Source organism: Thalassophryne amazonica, chromosome 19 (genome assembly GCF_902500255.1).
Source record: "Thalassophryne amazonica chromosome 19, fThaAma1.1, whole genome shotgun sequence".
NCBI lineage: Eukaryota > Metazoa > Chordata > Actinopteri > Batrachoidiformes > Batrachoididae > Thalassophryne > Thalassophryne amazonica.
In genome coordinates this window covers 18,867,658-18,880,484 of record NC_047121.1, presented here as the reverse complement: position 1 = coordinate 18,880,484, position 12,827 = coordinate 18,867,658, and the positions used below count along the sequence as shown (strand labels likewise).

Sequence of the window (12,827 nt, the reverse complement as noted above, 5' to 3'; positions counted from 1 at the left end):
GCAGGTGTTCCACCTGCTGTTGTGACCGATGAGCGGGGAGAACCAGAAGAGCGAGAGGAGACCTCACGTACAGCCAGACATCACTGCAACCTCCTCCAGAGCACAACTAAGCAAGCAATGACGAAAGTTCTTTTTCTGCTTTGGATTCATCTGGGAGGTGAGGACCAATCTTGGAGCGGTGTGAGTCGTCATCAGCTGATGGTAGAATATGTGGGGTGTGTGGAGAAAGTCGTCTCAAATTCAAAAACTTCCTGACAGATTGTGACAGAACGTAACATTGCGCTGCTGCGATGCCACAGCGTGGGACAATATCTTGACCGTGCGTAATGGCTCGTATATTCGCCAGTGACACGTGCCATTAAGCCTAACGTGTCTTAACAAGTCCTAACAGTTCCTGGGGGCACCTGACACTTCTGCACTGAATCATCACATTCGTGATCAGCGTCCAAGAATGTATACTTCATGTCATTCGTGACTTGTCGTTATGTGTAAACGCACCATTAAGAGAAAACCGTGAGAAAACATTAGGTCAAACAACTACATATAGTCCGAATCGCCACATACTCAGTAATTTAAACTTTCTGGGCTTATGTTATGTGCATACGTGTCAATTTCTCTGATCATCTTTAAAACATTTAATATCTCTAGATACTGCTGTCTGCTATGAAACAAGTTTATTCTGTTTTTTTTTTTCCACTTTACATCAATATTCCATGAGAACAATATGACTGAAAATAAAATTTCATTATATTGGCAAATGTTTGTTTTCTTTTGATGACAGTAATAAGTTGACCCACTTATTTTAATCATTTTTCTTAAATAAATTTTACACTTTTCTGTGACCTTTCTAAACATGTATTGGTCATTCTGAAACATTTTAAATACCTTGGAAAATCTATAGCTTGCTGCAGTTTAGAAAATGCAGCCGTGTTTGAAGTTAGACTCGGGACGAAAAAGGGCGTGGTCATTTTCGGGCTGTTTGTCCCGATAGAGATTTTGGCACAATATCCCAAGTTGTTCATTGGGGTCATATTAGTCTAGAAACAGTTTGAGTTATCCTCTCATAATGATGTGCATACATGCCTTGGCGAGGTCCTCTACTATAGGGAGGTTTTTGCCAAGCCAGGGAATTCTCACGTGATCAGCACTGAAGATTCTATAACGTACTTAGGTGGTTTCCTTATCTTAATTGTTTTTTTTGAGGTGGGGGGTGGGAATATATATATACCTCAGAGGCTTTCCTGCCAGCAACAGGTAGGTGGCTGTATCTCATCATATTTCATCTCGGCCAAAGAATCCTGGATCTGGTCAAGGTTGTAGCCAATCCCCAACATCACATCCTGCAGAAATCAACAAGACTTCAATTAAATGGAGCTCAATAGGAAACAAGTGTCTTACAGGTTTTACTGATTGAGTGCTGCTGAAGAATAAATACATGGACAGGAGGCAATGTCATATAGAGCCAGTGTGTCATAAGAAAAATCTATATTGTTAAGTTCATAGTTAAGTATGAAGAATTTTCTAAAATGTCACTTTAGAAGAGTAAAAACACAACACACACAGCAACCTTCAAGCAAAAAACCAAATAAATAAATATTATTACTTTCCAGTGACTACATTTCATCATAATACAGCTAAGATTACAAAGAGAACACATACAAAGAGCCTCATCTGGTTGATGTTATTGTAATCTATATTCTAATCAATTACATTTTTTACGCAAAGCTGATTGGTTAATCGTGTGAGATTTCAGACAGTATAATAATGGGGTAACGGTGTTTAAAATGTTTCGACTGTTTCACATTTGAATGTATTACTCCACACCCTGACAGGTGTTCTGACAAGATGTCATTCCTGTCATCAGTGCCAGCCTCCGCCACGAATTGCACATGCACACGCATGTGAAAATATTGTTGGGACATGGAACTGTCGATTATGTGACGAGACACACAATTCGACAGAACACCAAGCTGCGCGCACTGCTAGGTGTTAGCTGAGAAGCGAGAGAAAGTTGCGTACCGCCGGCGCTACCGAAATGGGTGAATTTAAGCTACCATATGAAAGTATTGATGTGGATTCTGATGAGAATTACTGTTTCACATTTGATGGATTTTCAATTTGAATGGGTTACTCCGTGCCCTAACGCTGTTGGGGCAATGCTGCCTCACGGTAAGCCGCGCCGACCGACTTACCTACAGAAAATAAACCATGCAAATGATGGAATTGGATTAGAATGGGAATAACCGGCTTGCGTCTGATGATTTGTGGACGTTCATGCTGTTATATGGTCAAATATTCGTTTTTTCCATCAATTTGCGACTGCATAACCAGCATAAATGTCCAAAATCAGACATACAGGGTTATTACCTAATTATAGTTTGCTTTTTTGCAGTTGTAATCTTGTGCAATCTCGCGGTCCGTAACTCACGCAAGAGGTCAGTTTCAGCAGAATACCGGTTCAAGGCACCATGTAAACAAACCTCGGGGCAAGGGACGACTCGGGGCAGGCAGAAGTCCATCACAGGTGCTATACCTCCTCCAGATAACCCTCTCAACATGAGAGAACGTGTCATCATCATAATCGCCTGTGAAGTGTCTGTATCAATGCCATACTCATCCTCGTAGCAATTGTTTACATGCGGTGTGAGAAGCCGGACCAAAAAAAACGTGCGTGCGTGTGTGCATGCAATGAACTGGTTACACGGCATATGAGGATTCCTGAATGAAAGTAAAAAAGTCACAAATCATCAAGAAAAGGTGGACGACATGAGCTTTTGACTTTCCCATCACCGAACAGCCTGCAAATCAAGAGCGCAAAATGAAAGAAAACGAAACCAAAGCAAACGATCTCCACACTTTAAACGAAATGCGCCTGGAGCCACTGCTGGAGCAGTGTGTGTCTGCATCCTGCTCTGCGCGTTCCAGGACTCGGCACTGGACGGAGCTCTGTAGCGCCTGAGTCCTGGAGGAACCGCAAACCAGAAGCCACTGTGGAGATCTGTGCGCACGTCGGTGGAGCCACCTGCTGTGGTTGCTCGTCCAGAACAACAGAGGGATCATCTCCATCATCAGAATCTTCACTGTCTGTTCAGACTGACAACACGCTGCATGCTCCATCTTGCTCCAATTAAAAAAAAAAAAAAAAAAAACACGCCGGTGCACCGTGGGTAGCCGCCTGTATCACTGTATTACATTACTAAGCCACATATATTGATTTATAAGAGAAAACTGTCAAAAGGGGGAATAAATGTGACGCTGAATTACTGTGGTACAAGGAGAAAATTGCCATTTTTGGGTGCTTGTACACAGCAGTTGACTGGACCTGGAGCGATATTGTTCTCACCGTACGTGTAAGTACACTCAGGACTTAAGTTAATTGCAGACTTGCATATTTATAGTAGTATTTAGAGATGATGTTCGTCATTAACTTTGACTGTTGTGTATGCTGCTGTGTGATTGTGGAGAAAAACCGAGCAGAGTCTCAATCTTGTTTTTGTAGTCTCCTCACAGCTTCTGTGGCAAAATGAGTTATGTTTTAGTGGTGTGCTTATTTTTTATTTCACCATTCTAATGCCGCGTCACACCGGGTGCGACGCGGGCGACTGGCAGCCACAGATTGCCATGTAATCCCTATGTAAGGACGCGTTTGGCGCCAAACCGTGCAGCGCAACGTGATGGATGCGAGGTGAAGCGACGCGAGTGAAGCGTTTTGAGCGTTTGCGCGTTTATGGCACTATTGCGTCGACTCACATAGCGCGCTGCCCTCCTACCCAAGTTCAAAAAATCGGAACTTTTTCATCTCGTCACGCCGCGATGACCAATCAGGGACTGAACATGTCCTGTATCTGGTAGCATAGCAGCCTGTGAGCAGGACTTATGTCTCTTTTGTCTTTATTCACAATCATGACAGAGTTTGTGAGCGAACAACAGCACCACAGCAGCGGGGAGCGGAGTTTATTTTTATTTTTATTTTACGTGCGGCGCGCGCAAATCGTCCTGGAGATTATTTACTTATTAACTACACACCTGTATAAAGCAAATGGTGACTGGTTTCTAAACACAATTATGACAGAGTTCTTGGAGTGAGCAGCAGCCCTACTTGCAGCAGCAGAGAGCGGAGCTTTTCCTTTTCTCTTATTTTTACGTGCACGCGCGAGCGAATCGTCTGTAGAGAATATTTTATTAATTAACTACACAGATGTATAATAAAAGAAATGGTGACTGGTTTCTAAACACAATTATGACAGAGTTTTTTGGGGGAGGAGCGAGCTGCAGCAAGCAGCGAAGTTTTTTTTTTTTTTTTTTTTTTAATTGTTACATGTGCGCGCGTGAACGGGACAGTTGATCCTCAAACGGGGTTCCACAGAGGTGGAAGGGCAGCTGAAAGCAGCCGTCACCCAGACACAGCTCCTGCAGCAAATAATGATACTCTCTGTTTGGGAGCTTTTCACAACCAAACTCGCTCCGTGTGATCAAGGTCCGTCATGTTAGCTTGACTGACAACCGGAGCCGGCGAGCGGAATGGAAGCTCCTCCTATTTGATGATGCTCGCAGCGAAAGTCCACCCAAGCAGAGCAACACACCGGGCGAAGGAAGGCGCGTCTGTCGCCTGGCGACCCACGCGAATTTGTAGCGTCTGATCGTGCCCGGGTGTGAACGCGGCTTAATCCTACCCTTTGTGATATTCTTCATCATTAATTTGTGTACAATGCTGTGTGACTGTGGAGAAAAACCCAGCCGAGTCTCTCTTTCCTGTGGTAGCGGCTTCCTTCACGAAAGGAGTAATTCTTTTAAATAATGAGACGATTAAATTTGTTTTGCTTCTTCTTGCATGATGTTGTCAATACGACATACTCCAGTGTGACTTGTGTACGTTTTTTTTCTTCCTTTCCCTTAAAGAGGCATTTTTAGACCTGATGCCGCTTAAACTCTTGTGCGATAGTTTAATAATACTACACACTTCGTATTAGGGAGTAACCAGGCAATGGGTTCAAAATGTCTAAGAACCACTGCAGCATTATCAGTTTATTATGATGCATCCAAAATACCAGTAAGTATGATTACACAAACTAATTGTATCATCAGTGTTCAAACAGCTGTGTTTATAAGCAGTATTACAGAGACTTGTTAGCAAATAAAGGCCAGGCTGAGCACTGCTTGTGCACTGTGCTCCCCCCAGTTGCGTTACCCATATATGGCTCAAGCAGTCAGCATACACAACATATTCCCTCAGCTCAGATCGTGTACTGCTCAAAGACTATAATCAGAAAAAGCCAAAGGATCACTCAGATCGCACAACTTCTCTCTTCAAAGTGAACCTCATACAATTCAGAGGAGTTAAGTGACACAGAAGAATGTTTTAGGATGTAGCATGTTCATCCACAGACTGCTCCTTCCCAAGTGCAGGACCAATAGACTTTGTCCCTCAGGCCATCAGGACTATACCAACTCCTCACTCGGGGGGAGGAGGAGGTAACAGAAGACAGAGGACAGGAAGGAGAGGAACAGCAGTAGCCAGTAAACAAGTAGCGAGCAGTATTTCTGTAGGGTTGTAACGGTACATGTATTTGTAATGAACTGTTTCGGTACGGGACGTTCGGTTCGGTACAGGCTGTTCACCGGGTGAGTTCATGTTGCCTGTGTTTACATTCAGTGTTGCCAACTTAGCGACTTTCTTGCTAAATCTGGCGACTTTCCAAACCCTCCTGACAACTATTTTCTCAAAAGCGACTAGTGACAAATCTAGGTATTTTTTCCTGGTGTTACCAGACTTTTCTGATGTTTGGTGACTGAAAGTGAAAGTCCTGTTGTCAACGGGCGGCAGCGGGGTCTCCCCCTCCTCCGCAGCCTGCAGCAGCCTGTAAAGCACTGAGCAGAGGTACATCTACAATCCCTCCTCACTGGGACTCGCTCAGCCTATTGACCTCATTTGATGCGCTGTGATTAAATAGTCTCCAGACTTTGAGAAGCCCTGGCCTTGAGAAGTTATTTTATTTTAGTAAGTGATGGCCAATTTTAATGGCAAAATAATAAACCAAGAATCAGTTTATTTGTGGTTCTTACTATTTTTAAGTTGGTTTTACTCACTTTTTTTGCCTCTCCCACAATGTTTTTGCTTTCAAAACTTTATTTAAATAGATATATTAACAAACATTAAAGGACAGTTAATAGAAAGGGATAGAACATAAAATACATTGTACAAAGTAAAGGGATTCTTTAACATTAATTCTCTTTAAAAAAAAATCCTTATAGAGTGGGACAGTTTTGGACAAGTTCATTTTTCTGGCAAAAAATATGAAGGTTGAATAAAATTGAGCAGGGCTTCACACTGGAACCATTTTGCTGCTCTTACTTGTGGAATGTATTTTTGATAATATTTCATACAACTGCCGTTGATTTGAGAACATTTTATTTAAACTTATTACCAGGCAGCACTTTGCAATTATTTTATTTTCCTGTTTGTATAATGTTGCAATAAGTTGTTGATTTAAACAACAAGCAAATTTAGGTTTTGCATTTTGTTCCCATACTGTACCGAAAATGAACCGAACTGTCACCTCAGAACCGAGGTACGTACCAAACCGTGATTTTTGTGTATCGTTATCCCCTAATTTCTGGTATTCATGTTTGTTGTATTTGTATTTATATTTGCAAATTATTAATTACTTTCACTTTTGATACCCTGTGTGCTGCTATATAATGCTGCTGGAACCTCAATTTCCTGAGGGAGTCTTCCCAGTGGATTAATAATGGTTCTATCTAATTGAATATAATCTTTACAGCAGATCTAAGATAAAACTGAACATCTCCAGACAAGTTTAAAATCTCAGGGCAAGTTACCAGTGATCCAGCCAGGTTAAGATTGAGCCACATTGGTATCCCTTAAAATCATTGATTCAACTCACTAACCCAGAAATGTGAGTTCACAGTCCACCCTCCAAGATCTCAGTTCCTAGTTCAGTCAATAAGCAAAAGATACCATCATTCCCCTCTCCCCCCCAAACAGAAAACAAATAAGCCTCCACCCTATTCTATCACAGCTAAATACCTCTTGCCCTACAACATAAACATATACAATACATAGTGTATTAAACAATATAACCTGTTGGGGAGGGAAAAAAGAATAAAGTACCACCAAAATGAAAAGAGTTTGCTTCTATGAAGAGATATTAAGATGAGTCATAAGTTTGACAGTGGCTCATAATGTGCTTTCTTTCTGGCATGTATCCATTCTATCAGAGAATAATGATTTGTTTTCAGCAGGTGAACCTAATTTTGGAAATGCTTCACAGGATTGGACTTGACATTTTCAAATTTATTAACACACAGGGCCCTGATATAGCCCAGCTATTATTTGAACTCTTCCTGAACAAAGACAAAACATTCACTATTTTTTAACAATGCGTTACAGTGAAGGGTGTAGGGGAGAATAAATCCATCAACATCAGAGGACCATTCAAAGAGATACAGACATCAGTGGAAAAAACAGCTAAATTGGAATGTAGAGAGGAGTTGTGCCTTAACAGTCATGAGGGTGCGTTCTCTTCTGCACACTGCACAAACACTTCATAATAAAGGGTTCATTTGTGAAATTACACATGCACCACCAGCAAACTAAGGCTGATCATCTAACAGCTCTCCCTCTTAATAACTAAACATGGTGTCTTAGGAGATGGCCCAAGGGCAGTTCTTCCCCAGTATTCCTCACCTTACTTGCTCACAGTCACCCTCTTTACATCCAAAAATCAAAGCAGCCTTTTTAATACATTAACTTTTATCTGCTTCTTTAATGCTCCTCTGCTCTGGAACAATGAGTTGGTTTCTTTATTTTGGTGCTGTAACTCACGAACATTTAAAGGCTCACTTGTCCTCTCACCATCTTATAAAGTCAGCTTTGACCATACAGGGTACGAGAATGTTACTCATCTTCTAAAAACTGTATGAGGTCATTTTTCATTAAGTGTGATTTAAAAATAGTTGTGTAAGTAAGGTTTACTTTCAGTGAAGGGAAAGAAATGTAGTTGTGATGTTACTGAGAATCTCAGCAGTCTGAAATCCATCCAATTGTCATTTTGTTTACCTATTCTCTTCTGATCCGTGATGTCCAGCTCTGGTTCAGCATACGGCTTGAGTTCGTCATCTTCAAATCCTGAATTGATCCATCGATCCGTCATAATTTGCTGTAAAAACAGACAGTGAAGTATGTGTGCAACCACAAGAAGTGCTTTCATGTGCTTCAATAGGTCAGCAATTTTACACTTATGACTGACAAAATGTTATTCCACGTTCATTTCCATGAGGACTCTGACTATTAATTTTGGAAAATTAAACTGCACTCCAATGTTTAATTTGGTTGCCACAAAAAAAGTTAATGTAATATTTAGCAAAATTTACTCCAGCAGCATTTAAAATCAGGATGCAGTCAAACAACATTTAACATCGTGCATTGACTTGGCAACTGATGCAGCCCAACCTCAAGATTTTGTTAAATGTTGAGAGTATAGTGCAGAATAATGTTTTCCAAAATGTGGGCATGAATGTAGTGAAACTAGGTCACAGCTCCTTGTTAAGCCATGAAGGTAGTGCTTTGATTTATGCAATAAAGTTTGAAACTGCTGAAAATGTTGTTCATGTTGAGTAATAAAAAAATCCATAGGATTTAAATTCTGTTCATTTTAACATTGTATGGAGAGGTTGTGTAAAGTTCCTCAATGATTTTACTTGCATCAAATGCACCACTGCAGTTAGTCTAATACATGTTCCTGTATGAGTAAAGATTCTGGTACCTTTTTACCTTCTGTGAAAATCTGCAGGAATTACATTTGGTTGTACTTATCCCATGTGAACTGGCCATAAATATTACATATGTGCTGTGGTAACATCCCAGAACTTCACCTCCTTACATAAAACTAGTCCTGTCCGAAAAGACTTTTCATCTCATGTTGATTAAAATTGCAATTAAAGATTTAGATGGGCCCTGCCGTTCTTCGGTTTGGGAATCGGTGGTGTAGAGGTTCAGCAGAAATGGCTGCAATCCTTATGAATACATACATAAATAAACTGACAAAACTACTGAACTGAACATTGAATTTGTCCAGACTTGTCATGTCATTTCCTATTTTGGTCTGAATGAATTTCAATCTGTACTTTTTTCAGTCCTGACAATCATACAGTAAGCCTGAAAATATCCACAGCGCTTCACTGTTTCCACATTTCATGTCACAGCCTTATTTCAAAATAGAATGAAATTCATTTTTCCCCTCAAAATTCTGCTCACAACACCCCATAATGACAACAAGAAAAAAAGCTTTTTTTGTTAAATCTTTGCAAATTTAATAAAAATAAAAAACTAAGAAATCACATGTACATAAATGGACTGCAATTGTATAGCGCTTTTCCATCTGATTCAGATGCTCAAAGCGCTTTACATAAGTATTCACAGCCTTTGGGCAATACTTTGTTGATGCACCTTACAGCCTCAAGTCTTTTTGAATATGGTGCCACAAGCTTGGCACACCTTTCTTTGGGCAGTTTTGCCCATTCTTCTTTGTAGCACCTATCAAGCTCCATCAGGTTGGGTTGGGAGCAACAGTGCAGTCATTTTCAGATCTCTGAGCTCTGGCTGGGCCACTCAAGGACATTCACAGAGTTGTCCTGAAACCACTCCTTTGATATCTTGGCTGTGTGTTTAGGGTCACTGTCCTGCTATGAACCGTGGTCCCAGTCTGAGGTCAAGACGGCTCTGGAGCAGGTTTTCATCCAGGATGTCTCTGTACATTGCTGCATTCATCTTTCCCTCAATCCTGACTACTCTCCCAGTTCCTGCCACTGAAAGACATCCCCACAGCATGATGCTGCCACCACCATGCTTCACTATAGGGATGGTACCTGGTTTCCTCCAAACATGACACCTGACATTCACACCAAAGAGTTCAATCTTTTTCTTATCAGACCAGAGAATTTTATTTCTCATGGTCTGAGTACTTCAGGTGCCTTTTGGCAAACTCCAGGAGGGCTGCCATGTGCCTTTTCCGAAGCAGTGGCTTCCACCTGGCCACTCTAACAAACAGGCCCAATTGGTGAATTGCTGCAGAGATGGTTGTCCTTCTGGAAAGTTCTCCTCTCTACACAGAAGAAGGCTGGACCATCGGGATCTTGGTCACCTCCCTGACTAAGGTCCTTCTCCCCTGATCGCTCAGTTTAGACGGGCAGCCAGTCCTCGGAAGAGTTTTTTGTGCCTTGGGACAGTCCTGTCCCTGAGCTCTACTTTGACTTCATGCTTTGTTTGTGCTCTGACATGCACTGGCAAGTGTGGGACCTTATATGTAGACAGATGTGTGCCTTTCTAAATAATGTTTAACCAACTGAATTTACCACAGGTGGACTCCAATTAAGCTGTAGAAACATCTCAAGGATGATCAGTGGAAACAGGATGCACCTGAGCTCAGTTTTGAGCTTCATGGCAAAGGCTGTGAATACTTGCGTACATGTGATTTCTTTTCTTTTTAACAAATTTGCAAAAAGAAAAATTCACATTGTCATTATGGGGTACTATGTGCAGAATTTTGAGGTAAAAAATGAATAAGGCTGTCATAAAAAAAAATGTGGAACAAGTGCTGCGAATACTTCCTGGATGCACTGTAAATCCCATTTTTTGTCTTGAACTTAAATGCACTTTCATGAGGTACTGAAAGAATTGCTGGTACTATTTTTGGAGTCTTCCTGAAACTCTGTCGTACCCTGTTGTCCTGAATCAAGGCAGACAAGATAAAAACCATTTTGAAATAAATAAAATATAGTGATTATTCATTGTTGCAACAATGGAAAGAAAAAGAATGTGTGGGCTTGGGCAGACAGAAAAAACAAATTGTTGAGTTGCAGGGAAGATGCACAAGTCCAGGTGGTGGCTGTTGGATAAATGGAGACTACATGACCTTCTCTGATGGTGCCGGCGTGCTAGTGTAGTGTGTTAAAAACAAAACTACAGTTATATTTTCCCCGTCCTTCCTCACCTCAAGAGTACCCCGTTTGCCTGGGTTGAGCACCAGGAAGCGTTTGAGGAGGTTCTCGCAATCAGTGGACATGTAGAAAGGGATCCGGTACTTTCCCCTGAGTACTCGCTCCCGCAGCTCCTGCGTAGAACAAGAGGACAAACCACAACTTCAAATTTGTGATTTTGGGGAAAGAGAGAACTATGATACTGCTTCTCAATTACTGTCACATTAGATGACATTCTGTCACATCTCATCATGAGTAAAACTGCTTGTATATATATATATATATATATATATATATATATATATATATATATATATATGCATAAAAAATTTAATATAGTAAAAGTTGCTTTGTGAAATCAAGTGTTTTCCCACCTTGAGGTTCTGTCCATCGAAAGGCAGCGAGCCACTGACCAGTGTGTACAGTATAACGCCTAGACTCCAAACATCCACTTCCGGGCCGTCGTACTTCTTCCCCTGGAAGAGCTCTGGCGCCGCATACGGTGGGGAACCACAGAATGTATCCAGCTTGTTGCCCACAGTGAACTCATTGCTGAAACCAAAATCTGCTATCTTAATATTCATGTCTCCATCCAGGAGCAGATTCTCAGCCTACAGAAGACAGAAAACGACAGGGGTTACTTCATCATTTTCAGGTGTGTGAGAAATGACCTAGATGTCATATCACCGTGTATTTTTCACTTTGACAATGACAGTATTACTAGTATTACTAGTTTTGCATTGCATTGGCCTTTTTACCCAAGGCTATCAAAATATGGACATCTGTTTTTTTTTTTGTTTTGTTTTTTTGAGTGGCAGGGGGTGACAGCCAATCAGAATAGAGTGGCACAGCGATGTCAAGGGCTGGTCTATCTCTGGCGCTTCAAAATCACTTTGTTTCTGGCTAAATATAACATCTTTCTCATATATTATGTGAAAACTAGCTAGAAATAAACACTTCTGTAACCTGATAACACCTCTGAAGTGATTTACAAGACATCTCGCAAACGTCAGCGTGCATGCTAACTTCCGCTAACTCAAAGCTAACTTCAGCTCACCAAAACCTCATGTATGCACACGCATGCCCTCCTCCAGATGCTGTTAAAATGTAAATAAAATATTGTTTTTGACTGACTGAGTTTATTCTGCAACATAAATATAAACATACAGAGGTGAATGCATTGATGATCCACTGATAACACAATAAAGCATAAAGGCTTATTTACATTGTGGTCTTTATATCTATATAATAATAGTCATGTGGCCTCTGTGTGCGTGCATGGCTTCGATCACACAGAAACCGGGGAGAGCTGGCATTTGCTGTTTGGTATACTTATGTATTTTGAGTCAAGGATGAACACTGTGAAAGCAGAAAGTTGATAGGACAATATTTTTTGGAGAAATTAGCAATTTTAGCTAACCAGTAAACAATGGAAGTTGTGTTGCAATGCACCATGGGAGTTTGGGGTTTTAAATGTTATCGTGGGTCATGTTAGTTTAACAGTGTTGTTAGTGTTATTGATGTTCAGTTGATTTTGTCAGTTTAGTTAAGTGTCATCATGTTACTGGTACCATAAGTGTATTGTGTTTGATGTCATCTGCCATGTCACTGTCTAAAATTAGAAGCACCTGCTTGCGACAGAATGTAGAAAAGACAAAAAGCTCTCTGTGCATGTGTGTTAGTTCGATCACGGAGAAACTGAGGACAGCTGACATTTGCCGTTGGGTATGCTTAGGACTTTTGGGTAAAGGATGAATGCCGTCAAAATGGAACATTAAAAGGACTAATATTTTTGGAGAAGCTATCGATATTAGCCAACATTGCTAACC

At 40.9% G+C, this 12,827-nt stretch overlaps 1 protein-coding gene across 1 annotated transcript in view; it reads right to left on the bottom strand.

Moving 5' to 3' along the window:
* The window catches only part of mark3a (MAP/microtubule affinity-regulating kinase 3a), a 134,300-nt gene that overhangs the window by 34,282 nt on the left and 87,191 nt on the right, over positions 1–12,827 (bottom strand). Inside the window, 5 exon segments of the mRNA XM_034160012.1 lie at positions 1,229–1,265; positions 1,267–1,339; positions 8,081–8,180; positions 11,013–11,132; positions 11,373–11,609. Of these exon segments, the coding sequence (XP_034015903.1) occupies positions 1,229–1,265; positions 1,267–1,339; positions 8,081–8,180; positions 11,013–11,132; positions 11,373–11,609 (567 nt within the window).